Below are 26,089 nucleotides of genomic sequence, written 5' to 3'. Positions count from 1 at the left end.
GTTGCACCAATTTGTAGTTCCACCAGCAATGTATGAGTATACCCTTTTCCCCATATTCTTGCCAACATTTATTGTTGCTTATATTCTTGATTGTTGCCATTCTGACTGGAGTGAGATGAAATTTCAGTGTAGTTTTTTTTTACTTTAAAAATTGTTTTAATTAGTTATACATGATGGTGGAATGCATTTTGACACAAGTGGAGCACAACTTCTCATTCCTTTGGCTGTACATGGTGCAGAATTGTGCCTTTATTTAGGGTGATAATGTCTGTCTCATTCCACCTTCACACCCACCCCTTCCTATCCCTTCACTCCCCGTTGCCCAATCCAAAGTTCCTGAAAGCTGTAATGGTGATGTTAACATCAGAGAAGTAGAATTCAGAACAAGGAAAACAAACAGGACCTTACATTAAAAGGGTTGATTCAAGAAGAATTCATAACAATCCTAAATGGGCTAAATGTGTGTGAATCTTGAAAGTAACTGCAATTTTTTTCACCTTTTTTTTTTTGTGTGTGTGTTTTTCTAGGGATTGAACTTAGATGGATTCTACCACTGAGTCCATATCCCCACCCCGTTTTATTTTTTACTTTGAGATAGGGTCTCACCAATTTGCTGAGTCTGGCCTCGAACTTGTGATCCTCTGCCTCCTCTGAGTAGCTGACATTGCAGGCATGCACCACCACCTCCAGCTAGCTTTAAACTTTCTGAGCTGAAATAACTGTTGAAAAATAAGCATATCCACAATTATACTTGGATTTTTTTTTTTTTTGGTACTTTGAACCCAGGGTCACTTTAACACTGAGTTACATTCCCAGTCCTTTAGTCCTGCTCCTTTTGTGAGGCAGTTTCTCACTAAGTTCCTTAATACCTTGCCAAGTGACTGAGAGGCTAGACTCCAACTTGTGATCCTCTTGCCTTAGCTTTCCATGCTACTGGGATTACAGGCGTATAGAACCATGCCTGGCTTTGAAATTCTAACTCACAAATATTATTCAGTAATAGAAAAAGTAAGTAAAAAATCATAAAGACATTAAAGATCCCCAGAATATTAATGATTAACTTGAATGAATATTTACAGAACACTCTAGGTGTTCAGGGGTATATGTGTTACCAAGCTACATCATGTTCAGAGCCACAAAAGAAGCTTAAACATGTAAATTCCTTGTTACATTACTAGTATGATAAGTAGGTATATTGAATAAAATTGCAAAAAGACTACTGAGTTTTAGTTCCATATAATTTTCGTAACTCATTGTTTTTGAAATGACTATGGATTCTCTAATTTTGTTTTTAAAGAATTTTAAAGAATTCTCTTTGGCTGGGTGCAGTGGTGCATGCCTGAAATCCCAGTGGCTCGGGAGGCTGAGGCAGGATGATTGAGAGTTCAAAGCCAACCTCAGCAACTTAGTGAGGTCTTAAGCAATTCAGTGAGACCCTGTCTCGAAATAAAATACAAACAAGAGCTGGGGATGTGATTCAGTGATTGAGGGCCCCTAAGTTCAATCCCCAGTTCAAAAAACAGAACAAAACAAAACAAAAAACTCTCTGCCAGTGACATGGAAAAATCACAATACCTGCACATTTAATAGTCATACTTTGTTGCTTTACTGATATGTCATCAAGTTGGATGTGCACAATAAAAAGATGTTTTAATTTTTCATTTTGGAAATTTTTATGTCCTTGCTATTTTTTGTTGGTAATAATTTAATATTTACAAGTAGTTTTTGAAAGTATTTATCCACATACATAATAATTTTTATTTTTATCCTGTTTGTTTTTTTTTCCCCCCTTGTCTTTCAGGAATGCTTTTAGTCACAACAGACACACTTGGCCATGACTTTCACGTCTTCCAAATTCTGACACATCCTTGGTCCTCATCACAAAGTGCAGTCCACCATCTGTACACTCTTCACAGGGGTGAAACTGAAGCTAAGGTAAATTGTGTGTTTTTCCAAAAGGTGATTTCAGTGTGTAGTATGACATCTAATCTAGTTGGTCATTTTTATCACGTTGGAGCTTAATATTTGTGAGAAGGTGTTGTTTTCTGTGATAGAATGGGTAAGAGTAAATTTTAAAAAAATTCCTCTTTGACCCAACAACTACATAAGCAATAGATGACCACCTTATGGTTAAACATTCAAAGAATTTTGATGCAGTGGTGTTTCAGCTTATCTGCTTATCTTGTTCCTTCCACTCTTCTACCATTTCTTACTCCAGAGAAAACACTCCATTCACTTGATGTCTTTTTCTCCAGACCTTTTAGTATATTATTTTGGTTCTTTTTACATATCTAAGTATGTGCATACATATGTGTACATATACATGTATAAACATTGACAAGTACACAAAATAATTTATTTTCTTAATGAATATGGTTATCCTGGAGGCTGTTCACTATGGCTGTTGAGAACTAATTTTGGGGGGTAGGTACCAGGGATTTAACTCAGGACCCTCAACCACTGATTCGCCTCTCCAGCCCTATTTTGTATTATATTTAGAGACAGGGTCTCACTGAGTTGCTTAAGGCCGGCTTTGAACTCTCGATCCTCCTGCCTCAGTTTCCTGAGCTACTGGGATTACATGTGTGTGCTGCCACACCTGACTGAGAAGTAATTTTTTGCATCTGTCACCACCCCTGCAGTTGGTGACGTCAGGATGGTAGTGAAAGATCATCCATGGTGGGTCTATATTGGATCATGAAAATTGTCAAACATTACAAATCACGGTTAGCTAATCTTTTTCCTCAGAGAGCCAGTGCCTAAACATTTACACTCACAATTGGGCAAACATGCATGGCACAAGTACATTCATCCACATACTTTACTGGGTATTGTATTAGGCACCATGCTTAGTAATTTACATGTACTTAATATTCTTAATACCAGTATTACCAGTAGATACTGTGTATCATCTTAGTAGCCTAAAAACCCAGATAACTTTTTGTTTTATAAGGGCATTGGCTATCCATTCACCCAGTACACCACTCTATATCTGTCATTCTAGGAGATTGTTGAATGATCCTATATGATATATAGAGTATTCCATATTTTTTCAAAAGCCTAAAGTGTTGTTTCACCAAAGTAAATGCCTATAATCAAATAAAACATCTTAAATATATAGAAATTAATCATTGCAAAATGAAAAATAACAACAACAACAAAAGGCATTGAACTTTACTGCAAGTAACTTGTTCCTTTCTATACTAAAAATTGATAAATACAGGGATGGTATCTAGCATTTATCCTGCCTTTCTTATGTCAATTTAATAAGATAACTGAATGAGGGAAAGTTTTTCTGTGAAAGAATTCCAACATAAAAATAAGTAGAAGAATAGAATTTTCTTAAATTATTGGATAATCATTAGTCTAGTTTTAGTTAGTTTATCTTACATTGCTAAAGTAAAACTGATATTAAACCAATATGATACAACATGGTATTTACAACATTATTATTGCCAAACCTTTTAAATTAAACCTGTATCTAATTTACCTTCTAGATGTAAGTAGTAAATTTTGTTTTTTGAACTGGGGCTTGAACCCAGGGGGCTCTACCAGTGAGCTATATCCCTAGCCCTTTCTATTTTTTTATTTTCATACAGGTCCTACTGCATTGCTCAAGGCTTCACTAAGTTTCCTCATCCTCCTAAATCACTGGGATTACAGGCGTGTTCCCCCATGTTCAGCTATAATAAATACTTTAAAGAAAATACATAGTGCGACAAGGGAAACAACATCATTAGAATACAACCAGCCAATTCTAGAATGTTCTAAAATGTAAACGTGACATCTTTTTTCCCAACAAATAATTTTAATAGGAAAATAAAAGTTGGTGTTTAGTAGAGGAAAAGTGAACTGTTGTAGACTAAGGGAGACAGAGAATATCATCTGAATACATAGTGTGGGCCTCATTGAATCTTTTTTTTTCCACACAAACCAAAACAGAAAAAATATTTTTCATACAAATAATAAAATTTAAATGTTTGACTTATGAGATGATTTAAAAGAATTTTTAAAACCTCATTTCTTAGTGATAAGTACTGCAATTGCTGTAAGTAATAAGTTTTGCAGTTGGTATAGATGTACCTGGAATTTGATTTCAAATAATCTAGCAGCAGGAGAGCATAGTTTAGATAATACAACAAATGAATGAGAAAAGAAAAGGTAGGGAACAATATGTGAAGAGATGTTTTTGAGACAGTTGGAGAATATTATCCAGCAATTGGGTATTATTTGATATTTACCAAGTATTATTAAATTTTTGGTTGTTATTAAATTGCTAATTTGCATTAAAATTCTGTCAAGACAGAACAATGATATATATTTAATAAAATTTAAAATGTTAATAATTATTAAAGGTGGGTGATGTCCTTGTAAGGTGGTACATTTTATTTTAAAATTTTTGCATTTTAACATTTTGAATCTGTTTAAATTTTTTTTCTCAGATAAAGTAAAAATAAAATAAAACCTGTCAGTATTAAGCTTTTTTATTTACTTCATAACATGATTTACTCTTAATTTTCTAAATCTTTATTAGCTATTGTGTTTAGAGTAATTCTTTTGACTAATACAAAGAATATTGTCGAGATTTTTGTTTGGATCGAATTGAGATTACATTTTTATATTGTTAGAATTAACATTCTTATGTAAGAGAATTTTTGCATGTAGGAATTATTACAATTTAAAATTAAACCATTCTAGTATGGGAAAATACTAGTATGGCAAAATATTATTGTTTTCTACCAAATTCATATCTTCCTGCTTTGGTAGACTCTCTTATGAGATTAAATAGTTTGCAGCAAATTTTCTTTGTGAAATATATTTTCTTAAAATTGCAACAGATTTTTGCTTTTTTACAAAAATTTTAATAGTTGTAGATGGACAGCATACCTTTATTTTATTTATTTTTTTATGTGGTACTGAGAATTGAACCCGGTTCCTCACACATGCTGGGCAAGTGCTCTGCCATTGAGCTACAGCCCCACAGGTTTTTGCTTTTTTAGTTTTATTTTTCTACATTATTACATTGGCTAAGAACTGTAAACCATTGTGCACTATAGTAGTGGATTTTTTATTGTTTTGCGTTATTTCTACCATCTTTGTTTTATAAGTAATACATAAAAACATTTGGAAATTCAATTTTAATTTTTTGAATGTAAGTTTTGTTCAATTTGAGGTATATGGAGCAAAACATCAAAGTTATCCATTAGTGTATCTGCTCCTTGAGCAGCTTTGCTTTATTATGACTTGTTGTACCTTCTTTAGATCCCTTCCATATTTACATAGATTCCCCCTATCCTTTCCCTGTACTAGGGATTGAAACCCAGGGTTATCTACCACTGAGCTTCATCCCCACACTTTTTTTTATATAATCCCAGTGACTTGGGAGGCTGAAGCAGGAGCATCTCAAGTTCGAGGCTAGCCTTGGCAATTTAACATGGCCCTAAGCAACTTAGTAAGACCATGTCTCAAAATTAAAAAAAAAAAAAAAAAAAAGGGCTGAGATGCAGCTCAGTGCTGAAGCACCCCTGGGTTCAATCCCTAGTACTGAAAAAACCAAAAACAAACAAAAATCAGTGGTTTTATCACTCTAATTTGAATTCTAATATTTACAGATTGTCTGATAGTTTTTAATAGCTACATGCTCTCATTTCCACTTAATATTTTAAGGAAAACCCCAACTTACTGCTTGATAGGCTCTTGGCATTTTCATGGTCCTAACTCTATTTCAGCTTTATTTAAAATATTTAAACATGGAATTCTTATCCCTTACTGAACATTTTTTTCTGATTTTTAATTCTTATTGCCACAATTCAGAAGAAACTATAGATATGAAATTTAAGAGACTATAGATATGAAAAATATGCATTTTTTCTTCAAATCAGTTATTGTATCCTGAAGTTAAAGTTGAGAAATCTTAGCCTTTTTTTAATGTCATGGTAAAATGCATTTAACATAAAGTGTACTATTTTATGTATTTCTAAGTGTACGGTTCAGTAGTGTTAAACACATTGCCATCATTGTGCAACCATTACCATTATCTGGGTAATCTTAGTTTCTGGCAATGTTTTTCTGGCAGCTAAGTTTTTTATGCTCTTGACATCAAACATTTTATACTATCTCTTCATGGATAAGAATCTGGAGAATATAGAGTTTTAGCTACACACAGTATCATCTTGTTTCTTTTAGTGTTCCCACCATGAAAATTATTATTTATGTGTAAATTTTAGTTCATTCATGGACAAATATGAGAATATTCAACTTCTCATAAATACAATATCTGCCTTCCTCCCTAGGGGTCTTGAACCCCAGAATACTGTTACTGAGCTACATCCCCAGTCTTTTCATTTGTTTGTTTTTATTTTGAGACTAGGTCCTTAAATTGCTGAGGCTGACCTCAAACTTGCAAGCCTCCTGACTTAATCCCAAGTAGCTGGGATTACAGGCATGCACCACCATGCTTGGCTACTGCCTAATTTCTTCCAACCGGAAGAAATTTAAAAAATATTTTTACTTTCTTGAGTGTGAAACATGTTCATTATATCTCTTATTTAAGAAAACACCTTATAAGAATTACATCTAAAATTGCTGCTAAGGTTAATAACAATATCAAATTAAGACTACACTGAAATTTTGCCTCACTCCAGTCAGAATGGCAATTATCAAGAACACAAGTAACAATAAATGTTGCCAAGGATGTGGGGAAAAAGGTACACTCATACATTGCTGGTGGTTGGTACAACCACTGTGGAAAGCAATATAGGGATTCCTCTGAAAAATTGGAATGGAACCACCATTTGACTCCTCAGTAGATCCCCCAAAGGACTTAAAATCAACATACTGTAGTGATACTAAAGTGTTTGTTTGTTTGTTTTTATTTTGAGACTAGGTCTCTTAAATTGCTGAGGCTGACCTCAAATTTGCAAGCCTCTTGACTTAATCCCAAGTAGCTGGGATTACAGGAATGCACTACTATGCCTGGCTACTGACAGGTTTATAGCAGCTCAGTTCACGATAGCTAAGATATGGAACTAACCTACAGGCCCTTCATTAGATGAATGGATAAAGAAAATGTGATATCTATACACAATGGAATATTACTCAAAAGACTGAATTACTAAAGACCAAATGTTCTCTTTGATATGTGGATGCTAACACACAGTTAGGGGCAGAGAGGGAAGAATAGAAGTTCATTGGATTAGACAAAGGGGAATGAAGGGAAGGGAGGGCAGATGGGAATAGAAAAGATAGTAAAATTAATTGAACATAACTTTTTCTATATTAATATATGAACATGATTAGAGAAACTCCACATCATGTATATCACAAAAATTAGATCGTAATTAGAATAAGTTATACTCCATGTATGTATAATGTGTCAAAATACACTCTACTGCCATGTGTATCTAAAAAGAATAACAACAACAACAGTAATTTCACTATTTCTTTTCCATGTCTAGGTAGAGTTAATCCTTCTCTTTCTTTAAATTTCTTTTCTCATTTAATATTCTTCTTTCTTAGGCCTCTTGACGTAACTTATACTTCAGTATGGTTCTTGTTTGTATTTTGACTGGTTGTATACTTGTCTGTCTACACTAATATTGGGTTTTAATTTTAAAAAATAATTTGCAGACCGGGAATATAACTCAGTTGGTAGAGTGCTTGCCTCGCATGCACAAGTCTCTGGGTTCAATCCCTAGAATCACACACACACACACACAAATGTTAATATTGATTATTTTTTGCCTAGGGCCTTTCAAATATCTAGAAATATTTTTTTTCCTGGAACCATTTAAAAGTAGATTGTCAACGTAGTTCTCTGTTATCCTCTATGCTTGAACATAAATACAATTTACTACAAAAGAGAACATTCTTCTCATAACCATAAAATAATCATCAAAATACATATCAATAAATTTCTGTTATCTAATTTTCAAAGTTCCTTTGATTTTGCTGCTTGTCCTAATAACTAGCAAATGGTTCTAGTTCAGAAATTTAGTTGTCTTCATTTTGGAATGATCTACTTCATTTCAACACAGTTTGTCATTCTTTCTTTGCCATTCATGATTTCAGCACACTTGAACACTGTGACCTATTTATTTTGTGGATTGTTCTTCAGATTTTCGACTGATGTTTCCTCATGATTAGATTCAGGTTACTCTTATTTGGTGATAATGTCACAGAGGTGTTGCATCCTGTCAGATGGAGCATGATTTTGATTTGTACCATAATTAATCATTTGGTTGGTGTATCATTATATCATTTTGTTCTCATAGATTCCTTTTTTCCAATGGGTTATATTTGTTCCATAATTATTTATTTTAGTGCTCAGAATGTCCCATGTTTGACCAGTGGGAGCCCACTAACTGTGTAATTGTGTCTTTGAGTGTAATCTCCACCATTCTTTGAAAATTCCTTACTTTAATTCATTACTAAATTGCTTACTGTCAAGTTTAATTACCATTTATTTTTGTTTATTTTGTATGGAAGTTTTAAGACAGATGACCATTTTAGGTGAAGATTTAATATTTCAGTATTCTGCTGGGCACGTTTTATTTCTTTATTGTTTTAAATCCTGTCCTGTCTCTTCTACTATCAGTTTGCTTGACCTTATCTACAACCTTTTAGTATTTGAATATTTTAGACACTTAACATTTATTTTTGATATCTTCTTTCTATTAGTGTTATTTCCATTTATTTTATCTATATGTCCAATCTGGAAATATAAACTTTTAATTTTCTTGATGTCTATTGGAACAGTGTCTTACATATGTTTGGTACAATGTTTGCCAACGCTGTCCTTGTTTAACAGGTAGGCAAATCAAATAGAATTCATTAAAATGATTTTGTTCCAGGGTACACCTGTAATTGAGAATTATCTAAACCACAACTATCAAGATCTTAGATCCTCAGTCAGTGACCATAAAATTGATTTTTTATGAGTGTCTACTGAAAATTATTTTGAACTGATAAAGTTTAGCACCATTTATTAAATCTGTACAGCACATGATCTATCTAGTTATATTCGTGTACTTCAGAATCATATTATTCTGAATTATTCCAAGAACTCTTAGGGTACTTTAATCATACAAGGAAAAAAATAAAATTTGTGGATCTAATTATGTTGAATTAAGTTGTTTTGTGGTCTTTGACTTGGAATATCCTCTGCATCTGACAGTAATTTTCCTCATAAAGCATATATGCAGTAAGAAAAATAGTCCTTGTTTCAACAATAAGTATAAACCTTACAAGTACTTTGTTAACACACTTCTATAATATCTTCCTCAAATTGACTCAAGTAATTTTTTAATTTAACCTGCTAATTTTGGTATATATCATAATTGCTTTTGAACCATCTATACATCAGACAAGTGTGAATTTTGGAAATAGTCCTGCCCGATAGTATGACTAGTATCTTTGTCAAAGGGAAAGACACATTTAATATTGTTGATTGATACTATTAGATGGCAATTTGAGATAAAATCAGATTTTTAAAGTGTGAGTATGTCCCAAATATTGCCTAGTTATGCTTATATAGATATTCAAATTTAATTGGATTTTCTGTATTTTTATTTGGAAAATATGGCAATCCTGTACATGCCTCTGTGATCATGGGGTTTTCTTCAATTTTCACCAAAACCCTTAGTTTTATGCATATATAATTCACATAATATAAAATTCATTTTTAGGTGGTAAAAATCAGTGTTTTTTTTTTAAGCTTGTTCTTAGATGGAGGCGAACCATCACCAACCATCACAAAAATGAAAGATCATTTTTGTCACCCTTAAAATACACCCCCTCACTCCTTAGCTGTATGCTTGGATGCTGAATAGTAACTATATAACCAAAGACAAGCTAATTCTTTCTCAAAGCTTCAAGTTACTCATCTTTTCTGTACCTACTTCACAGGATTTATTGAGAAGAAAATCATAAATACTATATATACAGTTCTTAGCAAAGCACTTGCCACAGTGATTGCCAAATAAAGTGTCTTTATGAGGATTCTCCACTGTTGGCCAATATAGTGTAAGAAGGACTGGATTTACCCTTCTTCCTGAAACAGTTAAACATTTAACAGTGTTTTTTTTCCTAGACATTGTACATAAAGCTTTGAATGATGATGATTTATCCCAGCATACTGCCTTGAAAGAGCTTCCAGTCCACAGTACAGAAAAGGGGACCCAGTGGAACCTAATAGTCTCCCTTAGGTACTGAGATACTGCTAAGAGTCCAGGAAGTCCAAGGCCATAGATTCTGGGGACAGAGTACTAGATGCCTGAGAGCTGCAAAGAGAGAATTCTAAAGATCTGCATAAGACCTCTGAGAACTAGGAAAAAACCACCATCAAGCCCAAAAGGAAGAAGTAAAGCTGCCATTGTTCAAAGATGATGTGATGATATAGAAAATCTAAATGATTCTATAAAAAGACAACTAAATGAAATGATTTTAACAACATTACAGGATGTAGATCAATATACAAAAAATCAATTGAACTTCAACATATTAGCAACAATCAATTGATTATTTAAAGATATTTAAAAATATAAAATACTGATATTAACATGTACAAGACCCTTACTCTGAAAACTGGAATTGCTGAGGATAAATAAAAAGCCTAAATTAATGGGAAGTTGGACCATTTTCTTATGCTGGAAACTTAATATCATTATGAGATTTCTTTCCAAATTGATCATAGATTCTTTGTAATCCCCATTAAAATCTCAGCAGGATTTTTCCCCATTGAAATTAAATATCTAATCCTAAAAATTCATTTGAAAATATGTAGGACTTATAATGGGCAAAATAACTTGAAAAACAGAAAAAAGTTGAAGAAGGGCTGTCACTATATGATAGCGAACTTAGTAAACCTATGTTAATCAATAGGGAATTCAAGAATTTGCCAAGTTGATTTTTGGCAAATGTGTATAGATGAAAAAAGATTCATCTTTTAACACATTAACTAAAATTGGATGATAGAGTTAGTAGTAAAGTGTGTAACTACAAACATTTTATACAGAAACAGGAGAAAACTTTGCTCCTTGTGTTATGCATAGATTCTTAAAAATGTGACCCCAATATAAAAATTTATTAAAGAAAAATTGATAAATTATAGTTTATCAAAATGAAACACATGCTCCTTGAAAGAAACCTAAAAATAAAATAGCACAAGTTCTTTTGCATCCATAATTCATTTCAGAAACTCTCAAATGTCAGTGAGTGGAGGAACTGAATTTCTCATATCTTGTATGTTGCTATTAGGAGAATGAACTGGTATAGCCAGTCAGAAAAATTTTAATATTCATTTATCGTCGATCCTAGTAAGCTTAGTCCTAAGGAGACTGTCCACAGCTTAAAATTCACATTTTTCTGGATTATGTCCAAAGTAATTAATACTAATTTCTTAAAATATTAGAAGTTTACTCTCATGGAAGTCCAAAATTAAAGTTTAAGCAAGGCTGTACTCCCTTTGTAGATTCTGAGGAAGAATTTTTGCTTTAACTTTTCTAGCTTCTGGTGGCTTTCAGCATTACTGGACTTGTAGCCACATAACCAGTCTGTTTCTCTGTACTCTACTGAGTCTTCTAAACTATAGCAATATTAATTACTCACCTGAGAACATTTTACCCTTTTGCCATGTGTATTGGTGCATCCCTGTAATCCCAGTGGCTTGGGAGGCTGAGGCAGGAGGATTGCAAGTTCAAAGCCAGTGTCAGCAATTTAGCGAGGTGCTGAGCAACTCAGTGAGACCCTGTCTCTAAATAAAATAAAATTTAAAAAAAGAAAGAAAAAGGGGGCTGGAGATGTGGCTCAGTGGTTAAGTGCCCTTGTGTTAAAAAAAAAAAGTGCCCCAGTACAAAAAAAAAAATACCTTCCATAAAGATGAGTTTTATTCTTTTTCATTAGTAGATCTGTATTATAAAACTTCTAGTGGATTATTACTATATTTTGAATCTCATTAATAAATTTTATATTATTTTTTTTCTCTTGTATTTATAAGTATCTACTTAATACCCTTCTTTGTTTTGGCTATTCTTTCCTATTTGATCAGACTGGGTGTGGTGGTGCATGCCTGTAATCCCAGCCACTTGGGTGGTTGAGGCAGGAGGATTGCAAGTTTGAAGACAGCCTCAGCAACTTAGTGAAACTCTTTCTTGAAATAAAAAATAAAAAGAACTGGGGATGTTGTGCAGTGGTAGAGCATACCTGGGTTAAATCCAAATTACCCCCCACCCCCAAAAGTGCTGGCTTTTGATATCAACTGAAATCAACCAGGATAATTTCATCTCAGAATCTGTATCTTAATCATTTGTTTTGACAAAGAGTCAGCCCTTTAAAGGATCTGGACATGTGGACATGTCTTTTGGGTGAATACCATTCCCTTAACCTCATTCCCTCATCTCCAGAATTATGTTCATGCCATGTATAATTCTTTTACCCCATACCAATATCCCTAAAAGTCTAAGCCCATCACACAATCAACTCCAGAATTTCTTGAAAATATCATTGCCTCAAAAATTTCTAATCTGATCATTTAAATCATCCAAATTAGATATGATTGACTCAATTTAGGGCAAAATTTGTTTCCATTAGTGGACCTATGAAATTTATTAAAGTTCTAGAGGGGGATATGAATACAATAGGCATTCCAAAAGGAACAAATGGGAAGGAATCAAAGACTTACTGGTCTCAAAAAATATAAAACCCAGCAGGTCAGATGCCATTAAGTTTCAAGTCTTGAGTTTCCTGTGTGATTTGAGGCTCTACCTCTTAGACTAATTATTTTCTTGGCATGTGATCTTGCTCATCCCTGCCTTTATGTACTCCTCTTTGGTATTATAGTCCTGTGTCCTTGCCTGGGAACCCATTCATTCATTTTTGAACAAATTTATCCATAGAAAATATGTACATAGTGAGTATGATTGGCCCATTGTTATAGGTTGCCTAACCCTGTATTAAAGTGGGGGTGATGGCTCTCCATTATCTGGGCTGATTGCTCCTTACTTCAGTCAACCTTCCAGAGTTGTTGGGATTATATAACTGCCATGGCCCCATGAATATCATCGTGTTTCATCTTGGCTGAACCATTAGTGGTTTGCATTTAACAGGAGCTCTGTGAATCAAGGGGCTGTTGAGCCGGTGGCATTGCTGCAGGCAGTGGAGTAGAAGATAGTGTAGGCATAAAACTCAAGGTATCAGGCTGGCTGGACTTTGGAATACCCCCTTCCCATTTGAATAGCAGGTCTTGTTGGGCCCTTCCCACCTCAGGTTTAAGTTAACTCATCCCACAGCAGATCTGGAAAGTTGTACCTCTGTGGTTCAGCTATTCAGTCATGATTAGAACTTAGTAGCAGGTTAATAGTTTCTTTCTAATGTACTTAGTTGCTTCATCAGGCAGGTGGCGTTGTTGTACTGGGATAACACCTCTGAGTACCTCAGCAGCCATTAAAAACCTAAATATTTTCCTCCTGGGATTTTGTGTTGTTTCTGGTATACGACATGGGAAGGAGCTGGAAGCCTGATAGGTGGTCTATTGTGAACTTGTCCCATTATCACCTCAGTACATGGCCAAGGATAACCTCTGACACAGTCATTTAATTACACTCATGTAAGCCATTAATACCATTATCCATACATCAATATAAGCTACAATGACAGTACATTAATTGGACTAAAGGGCCCTATCCTTTTATAACCCATTCCAGCATGTATTTTTCCCTATGAAAACATGCAGTCAATGTGAGCATTGTCAATTGTTCCAGTGACAGTCACCATGTGGTAACATTATCCCTTACCTGTGTGGCAGGGGAGGGAACCTTTTGGATATATGTGGACATTCTGGAATGTTAGCCTTTCTTCTCACTGGCCCTTGGATCCATGATTGGTTCCCTAGTGTTGGTGCCACTTTTCCTCCTATGAGTAACAGTTGCTATTTCCTAGCATCTGCTTCCAGAGACAGCAGGACATTCCTTCTGTCTCCCACTCTGCTTTCCCCAGCCACCTTGTTTCATCCTGAAGTCTGTGACATTTGTGCCACTTCCCATCCTCATCTCCCATCAAAGTTAGGCCAGCTGCATCAGGAAGCAGGCCCATGAGGACTGCTGGCCCTGTATTATTATATTAGCAAGGATTAACATTCAATGTTTTTAAATATTGAATGTTTGTTGTTTCACCTCTACCTGTACAAAACAATAATGAAAGAGCGCCCATGTACACGTTACCCAGTTTCATCTGAATACTCACACTTCGTAGAACTATGGTATCTCACAATCAGGATACTCACATTGATAGAATCCACGAATCTTTTTTAGACCCCAACAGGTTTATTTGTATTCATTTGTATCAATTTACACAAATTTATATAGTCTATGTGTCTACCACCACCTTCAGCATACTGAACCCTTCCTTCAATTTGCCCTTTATCACCATACCTACCTTCCACAGTTTGTTGGAACAATCACTTGTTAAAGGGCATCTGGACTGTTTGTGGTTTTCTTCTGTTATGAGTATGTTATGTGACTAGTCTTAATTTCTCTGACATAGGTGCCAAGAGTGTAATCACATGCTTAGCTGTACAAGCATTTACCTACAGTGAATGTTTTTAATTTGGCTGAGAGCAGATTTATCAGTTTTTCCTCTACTGACACTAATCCTTATGTAGATACTACTCCTTTGTAAGATAAGTAGTTTGCAATTTTTTTTCTACCAACCTCTAGCTTGGTGTTTTGTTTTGTTTTTTTAAATCCTCCTCATGTGGGCTTTCAGGGCAAAAATTTTTTAGTTAGATGAGACCAAATCTATTAGATTTTTAAATGGATCTTGCTTTTCGTATTAAGCTAAAGAACTGTTTGATTAATTCTCAATCCTGAAGATTTTATCCTGTACATTTTTCCAAGTTTTATCATTTTACATTTTATATTATCAGCATCTAGTAGCCTCATGAAATCAGTTGGAAGTTCTCTTTCCTCTTCCATTTTCTGAAACACAGTTTTAAGTTATAGGTATATTCACATAACCTATTTCATCTTGGGTGAATTAGTTTGTGGTTTTTGAAGAACTGACCTATTTTCTTTAAGTTTCTAAGTTTATTTAAATGCAGTTACTCATAGATTTTTTTTTAATCCGTTTAACAAGTACTGGATCTGTAGTGCTGTCCCCTGAATCATTCCTGTACTGATGATTTTTTTCTCTTTTGATTTTTTTCAATCTCTCTGGAGTTTTGGCATTTTTTAAATTAAAAAAAAGTTATTTTTGTTTCATAGATTTTTCTCTATTGTTTACCTATTTTTTAGTTTTATTAATTTCTGCTCTCATTTGAATTTTCTTCTTGCTGCTTCTTTGGTATTATTTCAGTCTTTTTCTTTTCTTCTTTTTTTTCTTTTTCTTAATCTTTCATGGGTAGCAACTCAGATGGTTATTTAATTTCTTTGTTTCCTAGTTAGAAACCTAGCAGTATAATCTTCCAACAGGACTACATTTATGTTGCCTCACATATTTTAATGATGGGCATATTTTTAAAAATAAATTATTGGCAAATATTTTATTTAAGCCTGGAAACACTTGGGTGGCACACACCTGTAATCCCAGTGACTCAGGAGGCTGAGGCAGGAGGATCACAAGTTTAAAGCCAGCCTGGGCAATTTAACAAGACCCTATAAAAATAAAACAAAATAAAATAAAAAAGACTGGGGATGTAACTCAGTGGTACAGCACCTGGTAGAGCACCCCTGGATTCAGTCCCCACATCCCCTTCCCCAATTTCTTTAAACCAGAAAATATCCTTGTAGGCTAAAAGATTTGTATCTTCAGCTTCTGTGCAGTTAGAAATGTGAGAGTTGGGATTAAAACTTTGATCTTTGCTGTCTGGTAATTTCCTTTCTTTTAGTCCTTCCTACCCATCTTTTCCCTTTCACCTATGTTTTTTTTATTTCACTCCTTTTTTTCTGTCTTTTCATGAGTGAAGTGTAACATTTTCCACTAAATATAAGGACAGAGAAGATAGCTTACAAGATTAGGTTATTTTTAAGCTCTGATAAAAGTCTTTTCAGTACAAAATAGTATTTAAAGTCTCCATATGTTCTGATTAGTTTTGAAAATTTTGAAAATCTGGCCTTTCTATCTAGTTGAATGGGACTTCATATTAATATTGTTAGTAATAAAGAATATTTTGAACTTTATGTCTTATATAGCATTATCTTTATTTTACTGATCTAGTACTTGTTAACAGTTACACTTTAAAAAATATACTAATTACTATTCTATTTGCTTTGTTGTATTATCTCCTTTAATCATCAGCCAAATCCTATTGGGAACTAGTTTTTTGATGCATATTGTATGGATAACAAATTGTGTTATGTTAGACAAAAAGGATTACAGTTGAAAACTTCATTCTTCTTCTATGAAAAAGGATAAAGGAGGAACAGCAATGTGTTATCTTTTTGAGGGTGGAAATCAAACCCAGGGATACTTTACCACTGAGTTATATCTCCAGCCCTTTTTATCTTTTATTTTGAGTTGCCCATGCTGGTCTTTAACTTGGCAATCCTACTGCCTCAGCCTCCCAAGTTGTTGGTTTTATAGGTGTGTACCACCTCAGGCAAGTGCCACTGTGGCCCAGTACATGTCAGGTCTTAATCAAACTGCCACTTTTCTCCTTCATTCTGCTTCAACCTTCTCTCTGTTTCCATGTGAAAATGGGCTAATTATTTACTTTTTATATGTAAAAGGGTGTAAAACACATAATAGGCTTCCCATCATTATTTACTGAATGAATAAATGAACATGAATAATTAACAGGGTAAGGGAATAAGTAAGGTCAAAGTATGTGTAGGTTATACTTCCTGCACTTACTTTCCAATTATTTTGTCTTCAAGTAGTCTTTACTACTATTCACTTGGTTACAATTGCTCTGTGATATGACATTTTTAATGAAAGTGTTTTTATTGATACTGAAGGATAAAAATTCTGCCAGTGTGTGGTTAATGGTTATGCAAATATTTCTCTTTTTATATTTCTGTATATTTTTATTACACCTGACTTGGACCTTGCTTTATACATGCCACATATATATTTTTTAATCTTTTTAAATTTTGTTTATTTTTTATGTGGTGCTGAGGATTGAACCCAGTACCTCGCAAGTGCGAGGCAAGTGCTCTACTGCTGAGCTATAGCCCCAGCTCCATGCCATATATTTTTATTACATCTGCTGACCTTGACCTTGGCACATTAGTTATTGGTATATGGGAGTTGCCTTTTATGGTTTTCACTAGACATCTAAAAACTGTTGCTTTGAGACTCTATCCAAGTCTCTTTGTTCTGTTTCAACCCACTTAGGATTAGAGAACAAGTTGCTATTTGAATAATTATGTGTATTTTTAGCCAAAGAAAAGAGTATACATAATAGATTTTTAAATCAGCCTTTAATCAGGTGTGGTGGCATTCACCTGTAATTCCAGCGACTTGGGAGGCTGATGCGGGAGGATAGCAAGTTTAAAGCCAGCCTCAGCAACTTAGGAGACTCCATCTCAAAATAAAAAATAGAACGAGCTGGGGATGTGACTCAGTGGGTTCAGTTCACAGTATAAAAAAAAAATCAGAGTTTATTTTACTATTATACAAGCAGTCTGCTGTTGGTCTTGAAAGCTCAACAATGTCTCTGACATTTTTGCCCCTTCCTATATAATTGTTTTATACATGCCATTTCTTTGAACATCATTTCAGAATTCTAGGCAATCAGTTGAGGAAAAAGGGCATCACCAATCGTGTTAATTTATTTTATCAGAAAACCAGATATTTTTCTAGAATCCTGCAACTTCCATTTGCTTTTGTCTGACCAATCATAACTTTTCTGAGCATTGTGTAAGAGAGACTAGGCAAACACATATTAAGCATCTGTAGTAATGTTAGGCGAGTGAGTGGACATTAGAGATGAGTATTGAGTTTTCTACCTAGTAGTAAACATCTCTACCGCAATCAAGATACAGAACAGTGTTTGAACTGGTTTTAGGATTGCATGTGTTTGCATGTATCAGGGCTTCACATGGTACCCCATTAGTATGTACAGTTTTTATATTTTTATGTATCAGTTCAATGTTGTCAAAGAAAAGGTGCAGGATATTTTTCTTATCTCAGAAATTTCTTCTTGCTCTTTACAGTCAGTGCTCTGCCCTACTCTTGTCCTACATTACTATTCCTATTATCTAATATATTCTTTTTTAAAAAAAAACATTTTAGCTGTAAATGGACACAATATCTGTATTTATTTTTTTATGTGGTGCTGAGAATCAAACCCAATGCCTCACACATGCTAGGCAAGAACTCTTCCACTAAGCCACAACTCCATCCCATATATTCATTTTTGAAAACATCTTTTCCATGATCTCTAAGGTTTGGTGTACAGTTGGAAGGAGTACCATTGCTACTTATTTAATTCTGCTTTCTAACTTAATATTACTTTAGGTCAATAGTAAGTAATTTTCTGAGTGTTTTAAAAAGTAGATTTTTTGGTCATGTGTGCATGCCCCAACCCCTTAATACCTACTCAGAGTTCTGAAGGAGGGAACACAGGATTTGTATTTCTTAAATAATCTAGTTGCTTCTTATCACACTGAAGTTTGAGACTGCTTCAGATTTTAGGATGTTAAAATAATCCTAAAGTTTTATTTCTGTTATTAACTGAGGTTGTTATTTGAGGTTTTAGGGTGAATTTGCAGTTGTATAAGATGCTTTTTGCTGCATCTTAGGTGCTAAAATGTAACATTTCATTCTCTACTCCAGTTCACTTTTTTCATATATACTTTTGAATTTAATCTGTTTTTGTGAATTTACTATATGGTTTTATTTTTAAATTTTGATAAAATGTTCACTATAATTAAAATCTTGAGAAATTTCATGTTCCATGTAAGCGTATGTCTGCTGCACTAGATATTGGTTGCCTAATATTTGATTCTTAAATCAATGAGATCAATTTAAAAATGCGTTACTCAGGCTGGGGTTGTGGCGTAGTGGTAGAGCGTTTGCCTAGCATGTGTGAGGCACTGTGTTCAATCCTCAGTACCACATAAGAATAAATAAATAAAATAAAGGTATTGTATTTGTCTACAACTAAAAAAAATATATTTTTTAAAAAGTGCCTTACTGGGCTGGGGATATAGCTCAGTTGATACAGTGCTTGCCTCACATGCACAAGGCCCTGGGTTCAATCCCCAGAACACCCCCCCCCCCAAATGGCATTACTCAGATTGCCCCTACATGTTTGTATAAATAGAAATTCTTGGAATATGACTACAATATACGTTCACAAACAAATACATAAGCTTTCTAGCATCTAAGTGTTTTTAGTAATTCAAATTTACATTATTACAATGAGAAATGAGTGTGACGTTTTTGAAATATGGTAAATAATACATAAAACATTTAAGAAATAGTAAATTACATATACTAAATTTTTAAAACATTCAGTTTAACACTCCTAATTTTTAATTTGTATCTCATTAAAAACTCTGACATTTTTATAACTAAAAGCGCTAAACTTGATAATCCATGTTCTAATGAGATTTTGCTTGAGTTTTTCTTCTTATGCCACACTTTTATGCTGAACAGAGGGAAACTTAATAAGAACATCTGGTTATACTATTTACCCATGTCGTATTCAAATCTTTAACCTAACACCAGATGTGAACTGAGTTAAAATGGACATTAGATAAAATGTTAGTTTAGGCCTCCTAGCAGCTGCGTACCTTTCTTTAAGCATAGGACAGGGCAGGCATTTTTAAGAATTAAGGGACTAGCAAGCTATAAAAAGAAATATAGAATTTCCCTTTTCATCAAATTGTACACCATTGTGTAGTATACAATTCCATGGTTTTTAGTATATTCACAGATCAGTTTTTTTTTTCATTACTGGAGATTAAACTCAGGGATGCTCTAACAATAAACTACATCCCCATACTTTTTAAGACAGGGTCTTTCTAAGTTGCTGAAAGTCTAAGTTGCTGAGGCTGACCTCGAACTTGAGGTCCTCTTTCCTCAGCCTCCCAAGTCACTGGGATTACGAGCATGGGCCACCATGACTGACCCTCAGAGTTGTATGATGATTACTATTTTCTAATTCCAGAGCATCTTCATCACACCAAAATAAACTTGGTGCCTATTAGCAGTCACTCTCCATACCCCTCCTACTAGCTGTTAGCATTTACTAATCCGGTTTATATCTGTGGACTTGTTTAGTGTGTACAGTTTATATAAATGGAGTGGTGTGATACTCAGCCTTTTGTGTGTGGCATCTTTTACTTTCATAATCTTTCAAAGTCCATTCATTTTTAAGCTTGCATTGGAAATCATTCCTTTTATGGATGAATAATATTCCACTTATGTGGGTATATCACATTCCATTTATCTATTCATTAGGAGAAGGACATTTGGAGCAATTCTATTTTGTGGCTCTTAGGAATACTGCTATGAACATCAGGGTACTGGTTTTTGTGCGAATGTATACTTTCAGTTCTTTTGAGCATCTAGAAGTAAAACTTCTGGGGTATATGATAACTCTGTTTAATATTTTGAAATACCTTATAGGTGGCTGTGTCATTTACATTTCTGCCAGAAATGAATGATAGTTCTAATGTGTGTACCACATCAATAACACTTGTTCTGGTCTTTTATCTTTTAGCTATCGTTGTGGGTATAATTTGCATTTTTGTAGTGACTTAAAGATGTTGAGCATCTTTTCATGAGTTTGTTGGCCATTTGTGTATTTTCTTTGCATAAATTTCTGTTCAAATCCATTGTTTATTTTCATTTAGTGTCTTTATATTGTTGATTTGTATGTTATTTATATATTTTAGATATGAGATCTTTACCAGATGTATTTTTTTCAAATATTTTCTCCCATTTTGTGGTTTGTCTTTTTTGCTTTCTTAGTAATATCCTTTGATGTGCAGCAGGTTTCAATGTTGAAGAAGTATAATTTATCTACTTTGTCTTGTGTTGCTTTCAGGTGGTTTCAATTAAGAGTCCAGGTAAGAGGCTAATATAGTAACCTAGTAGATAGAGGAGAGTGGCTTAGTCCACATTAGTAACAGTGAAAACAGAGATAGGTGTTTGGACAGAACTGGAATATATTTTTTATGGTAATGTGATTGAATTTAATTGTACAGGGCTTATTCAAAACTAGGTATTGTTTTAAGTGCTCTCTATATTAATTAATTCATACTAACTGCTATGAGATTATCACTTATTTTGCACATTAAGAACCTCAGGGTGCAGAACTAGCTTATTAATTAGCTTTCTCATGGCCATATAGCTACTTAAGAATAGGTATATTTACCATGATGTACCACCTTTAGGTAAAGCCTATAATAATATATAGGGCTTTATACTTACAGCACTGTTTCCCTCTATTTTCACAATCTTATTAGAATTTATAGATTGCTATGTGTTTAAAATTGGCCACATTTAATCTAATCATGTAGATTTTTGTATGCATGCACACATCATATATATAAATGGATAGCTGTGTATTAAATTATGCATTAAGAGATGACTAGAAAGTTGTATTCCAAGATGAAGAAATATTAGCCTCTGGATTGTAAGATTTATATGTATGTGTTCTTTTAAACTAAGTATTTTTCTGTAATTGTCATGTATTATTATTGAATTGAGTACAATAATATTCACCTTGAAAACAAAACAAAATATCTTCTTATGATTGAATTTTTCAAAGTACTTTCATCTCATTGGTCTTATGTTCATAACTTATATATTGTATGAAATCTTCTAATAAGGCTTTCTATAATCATTCCTCTGTACTCTGCTGAGTCTTCTAAACTATAGCAATATTAATTACTGACCTGAGAACATATTACCCTTTTGCCGGTGCATCCCTGTAATCCCAGCGGTTTGGGAGGCTGAGGCAGGAGGATTGCAAGTTCAAAGCCAGTGTTAGCAACTTAGTGAGGCACTGAGCAACTCAGTGAGACCCTGTCTTTAAATAAAATTTTTAAAAAAGAAAAAAGTAAAAGGGGGCTGGAGATGTGGCTCAGTGGTTAAGTGCCCTTGTGTTAAAAAAAAAGTGCCCCAGTACAAAAAAAAAAAAAAAAAAAAAACCTTCCCTAAAGATGAGTTTTATTCTTTTAATTAGTAGATCTGTATTATAAAAATTCTAGTGGATTATTACTATATTTTGAATCTCATCAATAAATTTTTATATTAATTTTTTTCTCTTATATTTATAAGTATCTACTTAATACCCTTGATTTTGATTTCTGACCTGTAGAGTCTAAAATTACTGTATGTCCCTTTACCGAAGTAGTTTGTTGACCCCAGTTCTAAAAGACACCCTCACTGGTTTCATATATACCACATTCTCTCCACAATCATTCCCTGATTTAGTTTCATAGCATTTTGAAATGTGGCTTATTAAGAGCATGTACTATATCCTTGCTTCCCGAATCTCCTAGTGCCCGAGTTAGAATTGTAAATAGGGAGTGTTTAAAAAAATTATTGAAATATATTTGTTGCCTACATTTGAGAACAGGAAGTTTGTATAGCAAATTAAGGCTGTATTTGTTCAACTTCTGTTTATCACAGTTGCCTGATCCGTACTTAAAAAATGTTTTATGTGAGGATATGCGTACTGTACAATTAAGTCAGTGATACAAATTCCACTCAGCTTTCCTTTTTTTAATATTTTTATTTTTTGCAGCCCTGAGGATTGAACATGGTCTCACTAAGTTGTCCAGTTTGGCCTGGAACTCCTGCCTTAACCTTGCAAGTGATTGGGAGTATAGGCATGTGTCACCACTCCCTGCCCAGCTTTTATGTTTTTTTTTTTAATATTTATTTTTTAGTTGTAGATGGACATAATACCCTTATTTATTTATTTTTATGTGGTGCTGAGGATTGAACCCAGGGCCCCCGCACTTGCTAGGTGAGCGCTCTACCACTGAGTCACCACCCGAGCCCCAGCTTTTAGATTTTATGATGAAAAAAACGTTAATTCAAAACAGCATTCCAGGGCTGGGGTTGTGGCTCAGCGGTAGAGCACTTGCCTAGCATATGCTTGAGGCCCTGGGTTCGATCTTCAACACTATATAAAAATAATAAATAAAATAAAGGTATTGTATTCAACTACAACTAAAAAGTAAATATTTAAAAAAACAAAAACAAAACAAAAAATCAGCATTCCAAAATTGAGATACAAAGCTCATGCCAGTGATGTCATCATTTTATTACTAGATTGCCATTACCCCCCATACACACACACACACACACACACACACACACACACATACTCTCTCTGCTTTTATAGAATGAAACCCATCCAGCTAGTTGATAATACCAAAAGATATATCATTTTGCATTTTGTGGGTGGGTGACTTGTAATGTTATTTAAAGAATTAAAGTTTCTCTAGTTCATTTGGCAGCTAATATCTTTAGCAGCTCTGCTCATTCATGTATGCCTACATGTCTTCAGGGTCATAGAATAGAATCACTTTAATAGCACTTTTCTAAGTAAGCATTAGGTAGAATTCTGTCTCCCTATTTTGATATTGATTGTTAACTCCACTTCATATTACAAGTATTCTTAAAATGAAAGAAAGAAATTACTTTTCATTAACAGACCAGGAAATGATCTTGATTATAGGTATTTTGGAAAATGGTTTTAGATAGCATGATCATTCTATTGCTTAAATTACTCAGTAAGTCTAAAGATGTTTTTCTTTTTATTTTTGATTCTAGCATGTGAAAATGTATTGATAGTTTTAAAGTTATTTTTATGTTTTTTTTCATTTTTATTGGTGTGTTGTAATTGTACATAATGATTGAATTTGTTGTTACATATTCATACATGCACACAGTATAACAATATAATTTGATCAATATCACTCCTCAGTATTTCCCTTTTTCCTCTCCTCCTCCCTCTCCCTGGTCTGTTTCTTCTATTCTACTGATCTCTTTTCAGTTTTCATGAAATTCCCTTCCACCCCCACCTTTCTTTTTATTTTTCCTCCCTAACTTCCATATATGAGAGAAAACATAGGACCCTTGGCTTCTGAGTTTGGCATATTTCGTTTAAAATAATGATCTCAAGTTCCATCCATTTTCCTGCAAATGACATTACTTCATTTTTCTTTATGGCTGAATAAAAGTAAACTATCTGTATATACCACAGTTTTAAAAATTTTTAGTTGTAGACGCACACAATACCTTTATTTATTTATATGTGGTGCTAAGCATCGAACCCAGTGCCTCACATGTGCAAGGCAAGCGCTCTACCACTGAGCCCCAGCCCCAGCCCACCACATTTTCTTTATCCATTCATCTGTTGATGAATACCTAGGCTGGTTCCGTAGTTTGGCTGCTGTGAATTGTGCTGCTGAAAACATGATGGTATGCATGTATTGCTATAGTACAATGGCTTTAATTCTTAGAATAAATACTGAGGAGTGGTATAACTGGATCATATGGTGGTTCCATGGCTAGTCTTTTGAGGACCTCCATACTGACTTCCATAGTGGTTGTATAGTCCCACCAAGAGCTTTTATTATTGAATACTTGATGACTTTCATTTTGATGTGTGATGAAGTCTCAGTGTGGTTTTTGATTTGCATTTCCCTAATTGCTAATGATGTTGATCTTTTTTTAAATATATTTGTTGGTTGGCCATTTGTCTTTCTCCATTTTAGATGTGCCTATTTGGTTAATTTTCCCATTTATTAATTGAGTTATTTGTGTTTTTGTTGGTGTTAAGTTTTTTGAGTTCTTTCTATATTCTAGATATTAACCCTGTGTAAGAAGAGTAGCTAGCTAAGATATTTTGCCCATTTTGTTGGTTCTTTCTTCACATTAAATTTTTTTTTCTTTTTGTGCAGAAGCATTTTAATTTGATGCCATCCCATTTATAAACTCTTGGCAGTATTTCTTAAGCTTTAGGAGTCCTATTGAGAAAACTGCTTCCTATGCCTATGTGCTAGGGTGTTTTCTTCCAGGAGTTGTATAGGTTTTGTTCTAATTCCTAGGTCTTTGATCCATTTTGAGTTGATCTTTGTGCAGGGTGAGAGGTAAGGGCCTAGTCTTATCCTTTTATGTGTGTGTCTAACCAGTTTTCCTAGCACCATTTGTTAAAATGGAATTTTGATCAACATCATTATGAAACTCTCATCTGTAAAATAAAAATTCTTTACTTAAAAACTGTTCTTAGGTACATTCAGTAATGCTACACCCATTTCTGTTCAGATTTGGTGACAAATGATGCTCTTAGGGTATATTCAAATAATTTCAGCTCTTTTTGTATCTTTCTTTATTTCTAGGTACAGGACATCTGCTTCAGCCATGACTGTCGTTGGGTTGTGGTCAGTACCCTCCGGGGTACTTCTCATGTTTTCCCCATCAACCCTTATGGTGGCCAGCCTTGTGTTCGTACACATATGTCACCACGAGTAGTTAATCGCATGAGCCGTTTCCAGAAAAGTGCTGGACTGGAAGAAATTGAACAAGAACTGACGTCAAAGCAAGGAGGCCGCTGTAGTCCTGTTCCAGGCCTATCAAGCAGCCCTTCTGGTTCACCTCTGCATGGTAAACTTAATTTTCTCTCTCTTCACTTTTCCCTTTAGTCTTCCTTCAATGTGTTCTCAGTTTTTGAAATGTAGGATAAAATAAATATTTTCATCACCAATCCTGTAATAAAAAGATCTTAATCTCATTGAAGGCATTCTTATTTATTAAATCATTTAATAAATTGAACCAATACAATAATGATCTTTACTATGCTATTTTAACTTCCTAATTTTTTCAGTATAAGGGATAATTGCTATTAATAGAATAAAAATTTTTGAATTTATGTTCATAGCTTTAGAGAACTGAATCCCATTTTCATATATCTCTTTCAGAACATTCTGTCTATAATGGGCTAGTAATATATTTCATTGAGAAATATTCATTGTTGCAGAGGAATGGTCATGATTCATGTGTACTTGAGATAGAGCAACATTTTCATTTTATTTTAAAATACATCTCTGTGAAATTTATACTAGTGTGTTATAGGAAAACAAACAAACAAAAAAGGTGTATTGCCATTATTTATCTTGGAGCA

At 34.0% G+C, this 26,089-nt stretch overlaps 1 protein-coding gene across 9 annotated transcripts in view; it reads left to right on the top strand.

Moving 5' to 3' along the window:
• Window positions 1–26,089, top strand: part of Bcas3 (BCAS3 microtubule associated cell migration factor) — a 573,169-nt gene that overhangs the window by 199,174 nt on the left and 347,906 nt on the right. For all 9 annotated transcript variants that reach the window (XM_005321544.5, XM_078042365.1, XM_040269079.2 and 6 more), the window contains 2 exons: window positions 1,802–1,935; window positions 25,308–25,572. In XM_005321544.5, the coding sequence (XP_005321601.2) occupies window positions 1,802–1,935; window positions 25,308–25,572 (399 nt within the window). The remainder of the gene's footprint in view (window positions 1–1,801; window positions 1,936–25,307; window positions 25,573–26,089) is intronic.

Source organism: Ictidomys tridecemlineatus, chromosome 3, assembly GCF_052094955.1.
Source record: "Ictidomys tridecemlineatus isolate mIctTri1 chromosome 3, mIctTri1.hap1, whole genome shotgun sequence".
NCBI classification, from domain to species: Eukaryota; Metazoa; Chordata; class Mammalia; order Rodentia; family Sciuridae; genus Ictidomys; species Ictidomys tridecemlineatus.
The sequence above is the reverse complement of the archived record's forward strand: the minus strand, read 5'-3'. Positions and strand labels throughout refer to the sequence as shown.